A 19,040-nucleotide genomic window follows, 5' to 3' on the forward strand; every position below is an offset into this window, starting at 1 on the left:
ACAGACACGCCGCTACAGACACGCCGCTGACAGACACGCCGCTTACAGACACGCCGCTACAGACACGCCGCTGACAGACACGCCGCTACAGACACGCCGCTACAGACACGCCGCTACCAGACACGCCGCTACAGACACGCCGCTACAGACACGCCGCTGACAGACACGCCGCTACAGACACAGCGCTGGCAGACACGCCGCTACAGACACGCCGCTACAGACACACCGCTGACAGACACGCCGCTACAGACACGCCGCTGACAGACACGCCGCTGACAGACACGCCGCTACAGACACGCCGCTACAGACACGCCGCTACAGACACGCCGCTACAGACACGCCGCTACAGACACGCCGCTACAGACACGCCGCTACAGACACGCCGCTACAGACACGCCGCTACAGACGCGCCGCTACAGACGCGCCGCTACAGACGCGCCGCTACAGACGCACCGCTACAGACACACAGCTACAGACACGCCGCTGCACGGTGCCGTGAGAAAGTATTCACACCCCTCAACTTTTTACGCATTTTATGTTACAAAGTGGGATTCAAATGTTTTTTTACTTGTCCTTTTTTGCCAATGATCCACACACACTGTCAAAGTGGGGTGGGGGGGGTTTTAAATGAAAAATAAAACATATATACGCATCTTCATTAGAGTCAATACATGTTAGAATCACCTGGGTAAGTCTCTAAGCTCTTTCCACACCTGGGTAAGTCTCTAAGCTCTTTCCACACCTGGGTAAGTCTCTAAGCTCTTTCCACACCTGGGTAAGTCTCTAAGCTCTTTCCACACCTGGGTAAGTCTCTAAGCTCTTTCCACACCTGGGTAAGTCTCTAAGCTCTTTCCACACCTGGATTGTACAATGTTTGCCAATTTATTATTTTAGAAATGATTTAACCTTTGTCAAGTTGGTTGTTGATCCTTGCTTGACAGCCATTTAAGTCAAAACTGAAACTAGGCCACTCAGGAACATTCAATGTCATCTTGGTAAGCAACTCCAGTGTAGATTTGGCCTTGTGTTTTAGGTTATTTTTGAGCTGAAAGGTGCATTTTTCTGTCTGTTGGAATGCAGACAACCAGGTTTTCCTCTAGGATTGCTCTATTCCATTTATTTTGATCCTAAAAAAACTCTCTAGTCCTTGCTGATGTAAACCATACCCATAACATGATGCAGTCACCACCATGCTTGACAATATGAAGTGGTGCTCTGTGATGTTGGATTTGCCTGAAATGTAACACTTAGTATTCAGTGCAAGAAATTAGCTTTTTGTTCTATCACTTTAGTGACTTGTTGCAAACAGGATGCATGTTTTAGAATATTTTTATTCTGTACAGGCTTCCTTCTTTTCACTCTGTCATTTAGGTTAATATTGTGGAGTAACCATAATGTTGTTGATCCATCCTCAGTTTTCTCCTTTCACAGCCATTAAACTCTGTAACTGTTTTAAAGTCACCATTGGCCTCATAGTGAAATCCCTGAGTGGTTTCCTTCCTCTCCAGCAACTGAGTTAGAAAGGACGCCTGTACTTCAGTGACTGATATACCATCCAAAGTGTCTTTAATAACTTCACCATGCTCAAAGGGATATTCAGTGTCTGATTTGTTTTATTTTTTACACATCCACCAATAGGTGCCCTTCTTGGCGAGGCATTGGAAAACCTCCCTGGTCTGGCTGAATCTGTGCTTCACTAATCAACCTTACAGATAATTGTATGTGTGGGGTACAGAGATGAGGGACCTTACAGATAATTGTATATGTGGGGTACAGAGATGAGGGACCTAACAGATAATTGTATGTGTGGGGTACAGAGATGAGGGACCTTCCAGATAATTGTATATGTGGGGTACAGAGATGAGGGACCTTACAGATAATTGTATGTGTGGGGTACAGAGATGAGGGACCTTCCAGATAATTGTATATGTGGGGTACAGAGATGAGGGACCTTCCAGATAATTGTATGTGTGGGGTACAGAGATGAGGGACCTTACAGATAATTGTATGTGTGGGGTACAGAGATGAGGGACCTTCCAGATAATTGTATATGTGGGGTACAGAGATGAGGGACCTTCCAGATAATTGTATGTGTGGGGTACAGAGATGAGGGACCTTACAGATAATTGTATGTGTGGGGTACAGAGATGAGGGACCTAACAGATAATTGTATGTGTGGGGTACAGAGATGAGGGACCTTACAGATAATTGTATGTGTGGGGTACAGAGATGAGGGACCTAACAGATAATTGTATGTGTGGGGTACAGAGATGAGGGACTTATTAACAGATAATTGTATGTGTGGGGTACAGAGATGAGGGACTTATTAACAGATAATTGTATGTGTGGGGTACAGAGATGAGGGACTTATTAACAGATAATTGTATGTGTGGGGTATAGAGATGAGGGACTTATTAACAGATAATTGTATGTGTGGGGTATAGAGATGAGGGACTTTAACAGATAATTGTATGTGTGGGGTACAGAGATGAGGGACTTATTAACAGATAATTGTATGTGTGGGGTACAGAGATGAGGGACTTATTAACAGATAATTGTATGTGTGGGGTACAGAGATGAGGGACTTATACAATTATCTGTTAATAAGTCCCTCATCTCTGTACCCCACACATACAATTATCTGTTAATGTGTGGGGTACAGAGATGAGGGACTTATTAACAGATAATTGTATGTGTGGGGTACAGAGATGAGGGACCTAACAGATAATTGTATGTGTGGGGTACAGAGATGAGGGACCTTACAGATAATTGTATGTGTGGGGTACAGAGATGAGGGACTTATTAACAGATAATGGTATGTGTGGGGTACAGAGATGAGGGACTTATTAACAGATAATTGTATGTGTGGGGTATAGAGATGAGGGACTTATTAACAGATAATTGTATGTGTGGGGTACAGAGATGAGGGACTTATTAACAGATAATTGTATGTGTGGGGTATAGAGATGAGGGACGTATTAACAGATAATTGTATGTGTGGGGTACAGAGATGAGGGACTTATTAACAGATAATTGAATGTGTGGGGTACAGAGATGAGGGACTTATTAACAGATAATTGTATGTGTGGGGTACAGAGATGAGGGACTTATTAACAGATAATTGTATGTGTGGGGTACAGAGATGAGGGACTTATTAACAGATAATTGTATGTGTGTGGTACAGAGATGAGGGACTTATTAACAGATAATTGTATGTGTGGGGTACAGAGATGAGGGACTTATTAACAGATAATTGTATGTGTGGGGTACAGAGATGAGGGACTTATACAATTATCTGTTAATAAGTCCCTCATCTCTGTACCCCACACATACAATTATCTGTTAATGTGTGGGGTACAGAGATGAGGGACTTATTAACAGATAATTGTATGTGTGGGGTACAGAGATGAGGGACCTAACAGATAATTGTATGTGTGGGGTACAGAGATGAGGGACCTTACAGATAATTGTATGTGTGGGGTACAGAGATGAGGGACTTATTAACAGATAATGGTATGTGTGGGGTACAGAGATGAGGGACTTATTAACAGATAATTGTATGTGTGGGGTATAGAGATGAGGGACTTATTAACAGATAATTGTATGTGTGGGGTACAGAGATGAGGGACTTATTAACAGATAATTGTATGTGTGGGGTATAGAGATGAGGGACTTATTAACAGATAATTGTATGTGTGGGGTACAGAGATGAGGGACTTATTAACAGATAATTGTATGTGTGGGGTACAGAGATGAGGGACTTATTAACAGATAATTGTATGTGTGGGGTACAGAGATGAGGGACTTATTAACAGATAATTGTATGTGTGGGGTACAGAGATGAGGGACTTATTAACAGATAATTGTATGTGTGGGGTATAGAGATGAGGGACTTATTAACAGATAATTGTATGTGTGGGGTATAGAGATGAGGGACTTATTAACAGATAATTGTATGTGTGGGGTACAGAGATGAGGGACTTATTAACAGATAATTGTATGTGTGGGGTACAGAGATGAGGGACTTATTAACAGATAATTGTATGTGTGGGGTATAGAGATGAGGGACTTATTAACAGATAATTGTATGTGTGGGGTACAGAGATGAGGGACTTATTAACAGATAATTGAATGTGTGGGGTACAGAGATGAGGGACTTATTAACAGATAATTGTATGTGTGGGGTACAGAGATGAGGGACTTATTAACAGATAATTGTATGTGTGGGGTACAGAGATGAGGGACTTATTAACAGATAATTGTATGTGTGTGGTACAGAGATGAGGGACTTATTAACAGATAATTGTATGTGTGGGGTACAGAGATGAGGGACTTATTAACAGATAATTGTATGTGTGGGGTACAGAGATGAGGGACTTATACAATTATCTGTTAATAAGTCCCTCATCTCTGTACCCCACACATACAATTATCTGTTAATGTGTGGGGTACAGAGATGAGGGACTTATTAACAGATAATTGTATGTGTGGGGTACAGAGATGAGGGACTTATTAACAGATAATTGTATGTGTGGGGTACAGAGATGAGGCAGTATTAAACACTCCATTCAACGTATTATGTGACTTGTTAAGCACATTTTTACTCCTTTATTTATTTATGCTTCCATAACAAAGGGGCTGAATAATTAAGACATTTGAGATTTGGTCCAACAGAAACGGTCATATGGACACCGAAACACATTCAGACAATATTTTACTGTAATAGAGGATAACAACCTTTCTAATGATACCCTTTGTGTATCTACTTCCAACATTTAGAACAGACCCTACTAAAATGGGAGTATCAATGAATATTGACTGTGTAAATACTCAGTTTCTGTCATGCATGATGTTGTCGTACCGCTAGCAGCAGTTTAGCCACAGACTGTCATACTAGTTGTCTAGTGTGTGTTTTAGAAATGTGCGTTGAGCATCAAAAACTATTGTATGAGAAATAAGGTAGACCATTTGATTTCAACATCTGAACACAGTGTGAAGGCCAGCCTGCTATATAAACAGTTGGAGACTGACAGAATGGTGTGTTCATAACAATTAAAATAGATTCAAGTTGGCTAAACTATAGGATAGGATATAGGATTATAGGATTTGCTGGCTACTCACTAGCATGTGGGCTTGAGAGATTGTTTGAGACCAGTGCTCATGTTTTACCTTTCTGGAGAGGAAAGTGGAGATTTGAGTGCACATGGCGCATTGATATCAAGTTGACGCCATCGTCAACCTAGGTCCGTAAAGGTGTGTTTCAGAGCTGTTGGTCATGGGTTAGTGAGAAGCTGTTGGCGCATTCAGTTCAGTCTGTACGCTATGGAAGGTCAACCTGTCCGTGTGTGGCTCTTAGTCTTTAGTGTGTTTTGAGGTGTATGTCAAGGCATCCGCATGGTTCCCATCCAAAACAGTTTGGTCATATATTCTGACAATATTTGGTCACATTTGAAGGTTTTTTTCCCCGAGGCAAGCTGAATTCTACACCAGTTGGTTGGTGATCGATCAGAAGTAGGGACTCTTCAATAAAGTGTTTGTCATTCAAAGAGAAACAAATCATTTGAGCATTTTCTTTTTCACTTCAAAGATACTAAATTCTCTGCAAAAACGTCAAAGTTAATGACTGATTTCTGACTATTTTGAGGAAGTGTCTTCTGGCTACTGCGTCTCAAGATGGACAAACAGATCTATTGATGCTTTTCAAGCGTAGGTCTTTTTAAGGGAGTACGCGAGCAAACGGAAGGATTCACAGTGACTGGGTGTGAGGACTGTAAGCCGCATCTAACACCTCAGGACCAGAAGGTGTTAAAAGCAGGGCAGACTATAACATACACACACACAGGTGTTAAAAACAGGGCAGCCGTTAACATACACACACACAGGTGTTAAAAACAGGGCAGCCGTTAACATACACACACACAGGTGTTAAAAACAGGGCAGCCGATAACATACACACACACACACAGGTGTTAAAAACAGGGCAGCCGTTAACATACACACACACAGGTGTTAAAAACAGGGCAGCCGTTAACATACACACACACAGGTGTTAAAAACAGGGCAGCCGATAACATACACACACACACACAGGTGTTAAAAACAGGGCAGCCGATAACATACACACACACACACAGGTGTTAAAAACAGGGCAGCCGATAACATACACACACACACAGGTGTTAAAAACAGGGTAGCCGATAACATACACACACACACAGGTGTTAAAAACAGGGTAGCCGATAGGTGTTAAAAGCAGGGCAGCCGTTAACATACACACAGGTGTTAAAAGCAGGGCATCTGATGACATACACACACACACACACACAGGTGTTAAAAACAGGGCAGCCGCAATAGGTGTTAAAAGCAGGGCAGCCGTTAACATACACACACACACAGGTGTTAAAAGCAGGGCAGCCGATAACATACACACACGCAGGTGTAAAAAGCAGGGCAGCTGATAACATACACACACACAGGTGTTAAAAGCAGGGCAGACTATAACATACACACACGCAGGTGTTAAAAGCAGGGCAGACTATAAGATACACACACGCAGGTGTTAAAAGCAGGGCAGCTGATAACATACGCAGGTGTTAAAAGCAGGGCAGACTATAACATACACACACGCAGGTGTTAAAAGCAGGGCAGCCGTTAACATACACACACACACACAGGTGTTAAAAGCAGGGCAGCTGATAACATACACACACGCAGGTGTTAAAAGCAGGGCAGACTATAACATACACACACGCAGGTGTTAAAAGCAGGGCAGCTGATAACATACACACACGCAGGTGTTAAAAGCAGGGCAGCCGATAACATACACACACGCAGGTGTTAAAAGCAGGGCAGCCGCAATAGATGTTAAAAGCAGGGCAGCCGTTAACATACACACACACACACAGGTGTTAAAAGCAGGGCAGCTGATAACATACACACACGCATGTGTTAAAAGCAGGGCAGCTGATAACATACACACACGCAGGTGTTAAAAGCAGGGCAGACTATAACATACACACACACAGGTGTTAAAAAGCAGGGCAGCTGATAACATACACACACACACAGGTGTTAAAAGCAGGGCAGCTGATAACATACACACACACACACACACACACACACACACACACAGGTGTTAAAAGCAGGGTAGCTGATAACATACACACACACACAGGTGTTAAAAGCAGGGCAGCTGATAACACACACACAGGTGTTAAAAGCAGGGCAGACGATAACATACACACACACACAGGTGTTAAAAGCAGGGCAGCTGATAACACACACACACAGGTGTTAAAAGCAGGGCAGCTGATAACATACACACACGCAGGTGTTAAAAGCAGGGCAGCTGATAACATACACACACGCAGGTGTTAAAAGCAGGGCAGCTGATAACACACACACACAGGTGTTAAAAGCAGGGCAGCTGATAACATACACACACACACACACACACAAACACAGGTGTTAAAAGCAGGGCAGCTGATAACATACACACACACACAGGTGTTAAAAGCAGGGCAGACGATAACACACACAAACACAGGTGTTAAAAGCAGGGCAGCTGATAACATACATCGATGTCTGCAAAGCTTTCTGGGATTTTCTCAGATGCAGTGTAAAGGGGTTGACTATTTCTAGCACCTTTCACCAGGTCTTAGAGCTTTACGCTGTATAGTGGTAACTTCCCTCACCCCTGGGTGTGTACTACTCACATTCATGACATTGAGAATAACAATTCAATTGTTGGTGCCAACATGGCTCATTTGAATTAATTGAGCACCTATTAGTAATTTTGTGGTAATAGTGTAACAGATGTAATTCATACAGACTATTCTGACCTGTATGTTTTTCTGTTTTTTTCAGGAGATGGAGAGGAAAGTCCAGAATTTCATTACATTCCTGTGAGACTCGACGAGACAGTCAGGTTGACCCTGATTTAGACTCTGAACACACACACACACACACGCGAGAGGGACAGAGACCAGCCTTTGGGCCAAGTCCTTACACACAGAGCAAATACATAGCCCTGGTCTTAACGTAAACGACAGAACAAGGAAAAATAAAGACCAAGGAGAAAAAGAGGAGATTTCTATGGTGCTATAGTCTCAGGTACCCTGGTCGGACCCAGACCCAGTCTACAACCAAACGGACTCATGGACACGCGCACACAGGAATGATGAAAGGGGTGTCGCTGGTGCTATTCAGGTGCTATCCTAATCCATGGGGCTCTGGGGAGTAACTGACCAACAAAACAGATTGGGTGATGTCATATCTCAATACGGCCTACTTTTGAACTGAGCACACACACAGACTACATATGTGCTTAGTTATATACACACACACAGTAATCCCAGGCACAGATTGTCACCAGCAGTGTGTGTGCAGTTAGCTAGGAGGTTGAGGCAGTCTCCTGTTTCATTACCATTGCCGAGCCTGTACTGAATCAGCATCATAGGCCAGTCATCTCATAGATACAACAGCTTACAGATCATACTGAGTCATTCAAACAGCCTGGTTTGATTAGCATCTGGCTCTAATCAATCCATAGATTTGATTGATATGGCTCTAATAACCACCCTTCTCGCCCAATTTCCATTAAATGTTTTGAACGTGACGATACAGTTAGTTCATGTTGCACTGGTGGCCCAGAATCAGAGCCAATTATTACATATGGATACAGAAAGATATGGCTGCGGTTAGAATCAATTGATTACAAAAACATGAAATCCCCTTGATAATAAAACGTGTTACTGGAATGAATCAACAGAAACTAAGGAAGCGTTTGTTTTTTAGCTTTTCAGTCGTATCAAACAGATTGACGTGCTGCTTGTGGTAGCTGAATCACATCTCTGTCTGGAACTGTCCGTTTTCTTCAACACAAGCTGTGCCCTGATAGTTTTTATTTCCCATCCACTCTAAACTAACTGGAAGCGATTTTAATTGGACACTTGTAGTTTGCACTGCCTAGCATTTGCCTTATTTAACCCCCAATGAACTTTAATATTTCTGAAAGAATGGTTTTTATCAACTGCTCTGTTAAATGTAGTGCAGTACAGTGGGTTTGATGTAGGCATTTCCCCCTTACTAACCACAGATCTAGGATCAGTTCACCCAACTATAACCTTTTGTGGGGGATAATATCTGACCTAGGACCAGAGGTCACTTTTACAGTACCAAACTCAGGATAGTCACAGTAGGAAAGCAGATCAGTCTTTTCCTGCCCAGATGGAAAGAGGACAGTAGGGTTTTTATTACTTTCATGTGGATGGAGGCTAAAAAAAAGTGGTGCCAATTTTCTCCAAAATAAATACTTTTCCTCAATTAGGTGCGACTACGCCTGTTTGTTGCCCATTTTTTGGACGGTTTCCAATTTTATACGATACGTTGGTAACAATGTTTGGAATGTTATTGCATTGATTGTGAAGCTTCTGATGATGAACAAGGCCATTCTGTTGAGGTTAGAACAGCATTATATTGTTTAATTTTGTTTTTGGATTGTCTACTCCTGAAGGTAGTGGGAAGGTTGTAATCCGCTATGGTCTATCCATGTTCATCTTGTGGTAAAGATATATGCATTTGCTTTTCTTCTTGGCTTTCCTTGGCCATGGATAAGTCCATGTTTTGACCAGAGTCAGCCGTTGGGTCAAACAGACAACCCTTTCTCATTCAAATCATTCTTAACACCAGGGTTCTAACTCTCAACTCAGGTCCTGGCGAACTACTAGGTGTACAGGCTTTTGTTCCAAATAAACCTGGTCTTCAATCTGGATCACAATTGGGCTGTAACAAAATCCTAGTAGCTCTCTAAGATTGGAGAGTTGTAAAGCCCTGCTTTATGCTGGTCCAACCCCTGATGCTCCCCCAACTCCCCCTCTGCCTTCTCTTGGATCGCTGGGTGAAGATTTAAAAGTGAATCATTTAAGAATATGCAAACTAGCATTTTGAGGCCTAAGCATTGGACTACTGCAGAGAGAGAAACAAAGCTACCTCAGCTTAATTTATTATAATGCTATGACAAACCGTTTACTGGGTGCACAGTATTAGGCCATGTTCCAAACTATCGTCGCAACTCTCATACTGCTAAGGTACTGGATCATCAGCACAAGTTCTGTGACTGCTGCGGGAACACCAGTTTGTTTGGTTGTCTTTATTGCATTTGAGCCGAGACTAAACATACAGCATTTAGGTTCTGCAGACAGTCGTCCTAAGATTGCTTTCCTTTCAGATCGTACTACACTATTTTACAGGCTATTGCGATTCTTCTGTCCATCTAACCACGATCTCGACATGTTTGCAGACTCATCTATCTTGTGGCGTTCCATTTTCTTTTTATTTATTAACATAATTATTCAACAAGTTTGTCTTAATATCCATTAACTGTCTTTGTATATTTGAAAATTTAACAAATTGGGAAGAGTTGTTACTCAAAGTGATTTGATCTTAGTGCCGAAGTAGACGGTTTTGGAGCATAAAGGAGGTTACAGGTGTCTCAGGTTTCTTCAGGCTACACTTATTCCATTGTGAGGTTTAGTTTTTTCTTGTTTAGTGGTTATGGACTGTGGCATACTGGACGAGGCTAACGTTGACTCATCGGAATTTTTACTTCAAAAAATACAATAGTGTGTTGCGGACTCAATTTGGCCACCAAGTAAAATTGTTTTTCAGCATTGGGGAATAAAATGTTATGTTCTTGTTTATACATTTTAGTCAAACCAATTTTTGTCTGGTATTAAACGATTTAGTCCAGTATGCGCACAATTCTCCATCAAAACTTAATTTTATCTGGGATTCATTTAGTTCGTTTTTTTCTGTAGCATCAATGTTTAATTTCTTCAAGGTTTTAGTGTATTGAACATCCTTTTCCCCATTTAAGTGTTACTTTAGTGTGTTATATTTTAAATGAAACCTTTACTGTATTTCTGTGATAAACTTGAATAAAGGTGCAAATTGTGCAGTGCTTCCATTTCCGCAGTGAACATGCCTGTCAAACGACAATCATTGTGGCTTTGAAACTGATTCCTTAATATTTTTACATTGATCTTAAGGTAACTAGTCTCGATTCAATCTGTATCGCTGAAGTTCATCTTCACAGCATGATTGAAATTTAGAGGCAAGTTACCCACAGCGGTAAACGCTGATATGTTGGCTCAATCGAAATGTACATGTAACACTCCAGATTGAATGGAGCCCTCGTAAGAAAAGACTAGGGCTGGATTCAAACCCAATGTGAAAGTTTGAATCCAGCCCTTCGGTGAAGGCAAGTGATTTCCGGCATTAGGTTTTGATGATTGGATAGCAAGTCACCATCAGCCGATAATTGTAAAGAACTGTTTTACTGAAGGTGTTGCTTGCACATTGCTGGACAACTCCACACAAACAATGACTCAACCATATGTATTTTTTATTTTGGGTACAGACATACAATTATTTTTTTTGTCCAACCTAGCACTTTTCTAAAAACATTTATACAGAATCACCTTTTAAAATATACATATTTCCTCCCGGTATTTACAGAATGTCCCCCCCACCCGACACCGGGCTCGTGGGTCGCAATGATATACAAATACATTGCCTTCAGAAAGTATTTACATCCCTTGACTTATTCCACATTGTTACGTAGTGGGATTAAAATAGAGAATTTTCTTAAACAAAATCTAATCGCAGAATTTATGAAAAACAACCATTCAAAAATTAAGTCAACCACTAATTGCACATTTTTACTCCAGAACACTTTACAAAATAAAAGCTGAAATGTCAACACTTCTACACGCAATACCATATGTGGAAAAGGTCAAGGGGTATAAATAGTTTGAAGGCACTGCGCGACAAATTTCCGATTGATCCGACATATGCAGCCTCCATGAACCTTGCCTTTCAATTTATGTAGCGCAGGTGAAAGTTTGATCCTTGAGCCACAGGTGGTTATTGTGCTTTGGCTGCGTGGAGGAGAAATGCCCCGTTGGAGTGTCTGTCAAGATGCAGGGCCACCCTACCTTCAGTGCTGCCAGTTAAGTCATCTTTCTGGCCCAGAAAGAAACCAAGTATCCAATGTGTCCTTATAAACCCAGGGGGACATCCAGAGAAAAACAAGGCTGCTCTCTCTCATCATAGTTGTTTCTAAAACCCTGCATCTCTCCTGTCCTTACGCCACTACGGAATGTCCTCATACATTTTACCTCCGTAACAGAAACCACTAAGTGACAACAAAGACTGGGATGGCTTTTAATATACTTGAGTCAGGAACACAAAGGGCCTTTCAAGTTCAATTGAAGGGACAGAATTAAAAATCAAACCAAAGACTAGTTAGCAAGAAGCTGGGAACTACAAACCAAGGAGCACCCCTGTGCCTATATAATGAGGGGATATTTTGGCAATGAGATCCTTTATCTACTTCCCCAGAGTCAGATGAGCTTGTGGATTCTGTGTCGTGTATGAAGGAAGTTGGAGGTGCTAACGCTAGTTATCAAACTGGACACAGAAACATGGTATCCACAAGTTCATCTGATTCTGGGGAAGTAGATAAAGAGCCTAAATGCCAAAATCCAGACAAATTCCTTTAAGCTATACTTTATAATACATACAGTAGCTTAGGCACCAGTTCCTAACATGGCAGAGTGGTTCAAGATAAGATGTCTACATTCTGCATGGGAGGGGGGGGGTGTTCAGACAACAATGCTGGCATCAAGTCCTGGGGGTGTTGTAGTTGGATAGTCCGGTGCTGACTGGTTGACCCCCAAAAGCTGCACAGTGTCCTGTCCCAACCAGACTGGTCAGGGGTGAGTTTCCCAAAAGCTTCATAGCTAACGTGGCACTTTTTCTCTAAACAACCCAGGTCCACAGCAGAGAGAAGAAACAATAATTGTCAAATCTATGTTTCACTAAATGAACTTTCCTGTTCTACGAGTGCTGTGGTCTGGGTAGAGAGAGACAAACTGCCACATTGGCTAGCTTTCTGGAAACTCATTCATCCCCCTGAGACAAATGGAAACCGGTCTCAGCCACTCTGGATGTACTTCTTGATGACGACACAGCCATGTCTGAAGAGAGGGCAGGGCAGCGACTGGAGGAGCGTCCAGTTGTTAGTGTGGGGGTCAAAGGTCTCCATGTTACCCAGGGCAGGACCCTCGCTGCTCACAATGCCCCCCGTCGCATAGATCTTACCATCCAGGATCACCGCACTGCAGAGAGAGAAACAAACAAAATATAGATCAAAGTTGTTCATTTTAATTACGTTATTCATGATCAAATAAAATGTATTTGTCACATACACATGGTTAGCAGATGTTAATGCGAGTGTAGCGAAATGCTTGTGCTTCTAGTTCCAACAAGTAATCTAACTAACAATTCCAAAACTATTGTCTTATACACACAAGTGTAAGGGGATAAAGAATATGTACATAAAGATATTAATGAGTGATGGTACAGAGCGGCATAGGCAAGATACAGTAGATGGTATCGAGTACAGTATATACATATGAGATGAGTATGTAAACAAAGTAGCATAGTTAAAGTGGCTAGTGATACATGTATTACATAAAGATGCAGTAGATGATAGAATACATTATATGCGTATACATATGAGATGAATAATGTAGGGTATGTAAACATTATATTAGGTAGCATTGTTTAAAGTGGCTAGTGATATATTTTACATCATTTCCCATCAATTCCCATTATTAAAGTGGCTGGAGTTGAGTCTGTGTGTTGGCAGCAGCCACTCAATGTTAGTGGTGGCTGTTTAACAGTCTGATGGCCTTGAGATAGAAGCTGTTTTTCAGTCTCTCGGTCCCAGCTTTGATGCACCTGTACTGACCTCGCCTTCTGGATGATAGCGGGGTGAACAGGCAGTGGCTCGGGTGGTTGTTGTCCTTGATGATCTTTATGGCCTTCCTGTGACATCGGGTGGTGTAGGTGTCCTGGAGGGCAGGTAGTTTGCCCCCGGTGATGCGTTGTGCAGACCTCACTAGCCTCTGGAGAGCCTTACGGTTGTGGGCGGAGCAGTTGCCGTACCAGGCGGTGATACAGCCCGCCAGGATGCTCTCGATTGTGCATCTGAAGAAGTTTGTGAGTGCTTTTGGTGACAAGCCGAATTTCTTCAGCCTCCTGAGGTTGAAGAGGCGCTGCTGCGCCTTCTTCACGATGCTGTCTGTGTGGGTGGACCAATTCAGTTTGTCTGTGATGTGTATGCCGAGGAACTTAAAACTTAATACCCTCTCCACTACTGTTCCATCTGCTGTTTCCTGAAGTCCACAATCATCTCCTTAGTTTTGTTGACGTTGAGTGTAAGGTTATTTTCCTGACACCACACTTCAAGGGCCCTCACCTCCTCCCTGTAGGCCGTCTCGTCGTTGTTGGTAATCAAGCCTACCACTGTTGTGTCGTCCGCAAACTTGATGATTGAGTTGGAGGCGTCGTGGGTGAACGGAGTACAGGAGAGGGCTCAGAACGCACCCTTGTGGGGCCCCAGTGTTGAGGATCAGCGCAGCGGGGTGGAGATGTTGTTGCCTACCCTCACCACCTGGGGGCGGCCCGTCAGGAAGTCCAGTACCCAGTTGCACAGGGCGGGGTCGAGACCCAGGGTCTCGAGCTTGATGACGAGCTTGGAGGGTACTATGGTGTTAAATGCCTAGCTGTAGTCGATGAACAGCATTCTCACATAGGTATTCCTCTTGTCCAGGTGGGTTAGGGCAGTGTGCAATGTGGTTGAGATTGCATTGTCTGTGGACCTATTTGGGCGGTAAGCAAATTGGAGTGGGTCTAGGGTGTCAGGTAGGGTGGAGGTGATATGGTCCTTGACTAGTCTCTCAAAGCATTTCATGATGACGGAAGTGAGTGCTACGGGGCGGTAGTCTTTTAGCTCAGTTACCTTAGCTTTCTTGGGAACAGGAACAATGGTGGCCCTCTTGAAGCATGTGGGAACAGCAGACTGGGATAGGGATTGATTGAATATGTCCGTAAACACACCAGCCAGCTGGTCTGCGCATGCTCTGAGGGCGCGGCTGGGGATGCCGTCTGGGCCTGCAGCCTTGCGAGGGTTAACACGTTTAAATGTTTTACTCACCTCGGCTGCAGTGAAGGAGAAGCCGCATGTTTTGGTTGCAGGCCGTGTCAGTGGCACTGTATTGTCCTCAAAGCGGGCAAAAAAGTTATTTAGTCTGCCTGGGAGCAAGACATCCGGGTCCGTGACGGGGCTGGTTTTCTTTTTGTAATCCGTGATTGACTGTAGACCCTGCCACATACCTCGTGTCTGAGCCGTTGAATTGAGATTCTACTTTGTCTCTATACTGACACTTAGCTTGTTTGATTGCCTTGCGGAGGGAATAGCTACACTGTTTGTATTCGGTCATATTTCCGGTCACCTTGCCCTGATTAAAAGCAGTGATTCGCGCTTTCAGTTTCACGCGAATGCGGCCATCAATCCACAGTTTCTGGTTTGGGAATGTTTTAATCGTTGCTATGGGAACGACATCAACGCACGTTCTAATGAACTCGCACACCGAATCAGCGTATTCGTCAATGTGGTTGTCTGACGCAATACGAAACATATCCCAGTCCATGTGATGGAAGCATTCTTGGAGTGTGGAATCAGAATGGTCGGACCAGCGTTCAACAGACCTCAGCGTGGGAGCTTCTTGTTTTAGTTTCTGTCTGTAGGCAGGGATCAACAAAATGGAGTCGTGGTCAGCTTTTCCGAAAGGAGGGCGGGGCAGGGCCTTATATGCATCGCGGAAGTTAGAATAGCAGTGATCCAAGGTTTTGCGCAATCGATATGCTGATACAATTAAGTGAGTCTTGTTTTCAGATTAGCCTTGTTAAAATCCCCAGCTACAATGAATGCAGCCTCAGGATGTATGGATTCCAGTTTGCAAAGAGTCAGATAAAGTTTGTTCAGAGCCATCGATGTGTCTGCTTGGGGGGGGAATATATACGGCTGTGATTATAATCGAAGAGAATTCCCTTGGTAGATAATGCGGTCGACATTTGATTGTGAGGAATTCTAAAATCAGGTGAACAGAAGGACTTGAGTTCCTGTATGCTTTTGTGACCACACCACGTCTCGTTAGCCATAAGGCATATGCCCCCGCCCCTCTTCTAACCAGAAAGATGTTTGTTTCTGTCGGCGCGATGCGTGGAGAAACCAGCTGGCTGCACCGACTCCGATTGAGTCTCTCCAGTGAGCCATCTTTCCGTGAAGCAAAGAACGTTACAGTCTCTGATGTCCCTCTGGAATGCTACCCTTGCTCGGATTTCATCAACCTTGTTGTCAAGAGACTGGCATTGGCGAGAAGTATACTGGGGAGTGGTGCACGATGAGTCTGACCAGAAGACCGCTACGTTTCCCTCTTTTACGAAGTGTTTTTGTTGGATCGCCGGCTGGTATCCATTCCGTTGTCCTGGGTGAAAGGCACAACACAGGATCCGCTTCGCGAAAGTCATATTCTTGGTCGTACTGATGGTGATTTGACGCTGCTCTTATATTCAGTAGTTCTTCTCGACTGTATGTAATGAAACCTAAGATGACCTGGGGTACTAATGTAAGAAAAAACACGTAAAAAAACTAAAAACTGCATAGTTTCCTAGGAACGCGAAGCGAGGCTGCCATCTCTGTCGGCGCCGGAAGTAATGATCAAAACATGTCCAGGAATAAATCCATTGAGATACATCTAGTGTCTATGACAACATAGAAATTAAAGATGGAATCCGTAGCAGTGAAACTGCCACGTCAGTTTGCAACATAAAGACGTTACCTCAAACAACGAACATTGTTTAATTCCCCGCAGCATCATTCACACCTGATAGAACAGCAGTATATAGCCACCATGAAGATCTTTTAGCAGGATGCTCCTCTGCCCCGTTTCAAAAACAAATGTGCCTGGGGCTGACCAGCGGCGCCATCTCAGCTTTAAGCAAAAACATTTTGTTCCTTGTCCATGTTAGGTAATTAACAGTAAATTACATTTCCCTAGACGGTGTTCAGACAGCAAGGTTTGGCCTAACATGGCGGAAATATTCATTAAACATCAGAGATGGAGAAAGGCAGACAATGAGAGTCAACCCGTTGCTGTGAAGGAAAATTACTGACATTCTCTCAACATGACATCGCTTTCCAAGAGATAATAATGAACTTTGCAGAGGGAGAAAAAGGCATGAAAAACATATTTTCAAATGGGCTCATTTGATGTGAGGAACAGAAACAGAGGACTGTGTGTAGGGAGGAAGGATTAAAACTTTGCATGTAAGCTGATTACAGTTTTGTAATCTCACTGGGGGCTGGCGCGATCTCTATTTACATTAAGATACACAATCACTGAAGGGACCCATGAGATTATTACATAAAGAGTCAATCCAGTCAGAAGGAAAAAGGAAAGCTGATCCAGATGGGACACAGTGCTGGCTAAAGCCTAACTGGGCTGTTAAAGATAAACAAGGAGAATTCAGCCAGGGAAAAGGAAAAATGAAGTGCCCGCATTAGTTTATAATGACTGCTGGTGCATGGGGCTGGCTGAGTTTGAGTGTAGTGTATGTGCATCGGTCTGTGTGATCACTAAACTAGCATCAGTCTTATTCAATAAGCTGAAAGCAGCTTCTGTTGTGTGGGGGAATAGTTGATCAAGAATTCTGACAGAGTGATGTTGTACATTTACCAGGTAGACTTAGATATGTCTGGAAGTGCTCCCTAAATGCATTTAGGAGTCTCTGTCTCAGGTGGGTCCTATACACTAGGCCAGAGTTGGGGACTTGAGACTGGGACTAGAATCTCACTTCAGTCACAAAAATCCAGACTCCTGGTAGACTGACATCAACCAACTCAAGTGTTCCTGCAGGATTCCTGTGGATCTGGTGACATTTCTAATTCAACATGTATAGTGGTGGTTCATGTTAATCCCTTACCTGCAGAACTGTCGTGAGTGGTTCATATTAGGTCCGGCTTTGATGTTACCCTTGTCCGGGTCATAGATGGTGGTGGCCCGGGCGTACGCTCCTCCCAGAATAAACATGTGTCCGTTCAGAGTGACTGCCGGGGCGTACTTATTATCTGTACAAACACAGAGATACACAAGATTAACAGATAGGGAGGTAGAACATTTAGAATGGGGCGAAGGAGAGAAAGATCTTTAAAAGCCAGAGATGGATAGACGTTGAAAACTAGACAAAAACAGATGTTAATGTTTGAATTGTATTTTCCTCCTGCAGAACTTCCCAGGCTAGAACGGCAAGATTGTTTTACATTTATTCTTCAGTCTACAGCTGCAAAATCACATGGACATTCCTCATATCACTTCCCTGAGTACCAGGCTCAAGACAAAAAAAAGATGGTTTTGGGAAATGTACATTTTACAGTGAACGGATAACAGAGTTCATTAATCGACCCCGCCCACACATGCTTGGTCAAGACCAATCAATGTACAACACATCGACAGACCAATCATCTTTCAAATTACAGCTGGCCAATTTATGACATCATGAATAATGCAGATATCCCTGTGTAGCATTTTGTTTTTCACTTCCATCCACCACACACACGCGCCACATCCCCTTCAGTGACTAAAGACAGATGGGTTTAATTAAAATCCCATCTCGCCAGGCGTAAGTGACGACAGTCATTCAGCTCTCTCTATGTGACACTCAGAAACCGGGGCCCTGTCACTATCTGTAACACAACCAGATTTCAGCTGGCGGGTGGGCGTGGCTTTCTTTTGTGTGTGTGTGTGTCAGAGACAGAGGGATTGTATCAAGTGTCTCCAGAGACAAAATACAAAGTTCTTCCCTGGGGACTGTTCTACTGTTCTGCTTTAACAACAGATACCCCGTTTCCCTTCACTGCCTCAGATGAGCTTCTCACCTTCTCATATGAAGGTCTTGGAGCACTATTTAAAGTGCCTTTTTTTCCCAGTGTACTCCTATATACACTGCCTTATATAATCGATGCGGTGGCTGTTAATTTCTCATTGAATCACAGCCTACTTCGACAAACGGGTGATGACTTAACAAGCGCATTTGTGTAAAAAGCACTGTCGTTGCACCAATGTACCTAA

At 43.2% G+C, this 19,040-nt stretch overlaps 2 protein-coding genes across 9 annotated transcripts in view; one reads left to right on the forward strand and one right to left on the reverse strand.

The window, feature by feature from the left end:
* atad2b (ATPase family AAA domain containing 2B) overlaps positions 1–10,966 on the forward strand; it is a 129,858-nt gene extending 118,892 nt beyond the window's left edge. For both annotated transcript variants that reach the window (XM_031800745.1, XM_020454923.2), the window contains exon 28: positions 7,867–10,966. In XM_031800745.1, the coding sequence (XP_031656605.1) occupies positions 7,867–7,908 (42 nt within the window). In that variant the 3' untranslated portion in view covers positions 7,909–10,966. The remainder of the gene's footprint in view (positions 1–7,866) is intronic.
* Positions 10,967–11,387: 421 nt separating this feature from the next.
* The window catches only part of LOC109866319 (kelch-like protein 29), a 385,773-nt gene continuing 378,120 nt past the window's right edge, over positions 11,388–19,040 (reverse strand). For all 7 annotated transcript variants that reach the window (XM_031800806.1, XM_031800805.1, XM_020454929.2 and 4 more), the window contains 2 exons: positions 17,896–18,040; positions 11,388–13,181 (listed from right to left, as the gene is read on the reverse strand). In XM_031800806.1, the coding sequence (XP_031656666.1) occupies positions 12,998–13,181; positions 17,896–18,040 (329 nt within the window). In that variant the 3' untranslated portion in view covers positions 11,388–12,997. The remainder of the gene's footprint in view (positions 13,182–17,895; positions 18,041–19,040) is intronic.

This window comes from Oncorhynchus kisutch, linkage group LG21 (assembly GCF_002021735.2).
Source record: "Oncorhynchus kisutch isolate 150728-3 linkage group LG21, Okis_V2, whole genome shotgun sequence".
NCBI lineage: Eukaryota > Metazoa > Chordata > Actinopteri > Salmoniformes > Salmonidae > Oncorhynchus > Oncorhynchus kisutch.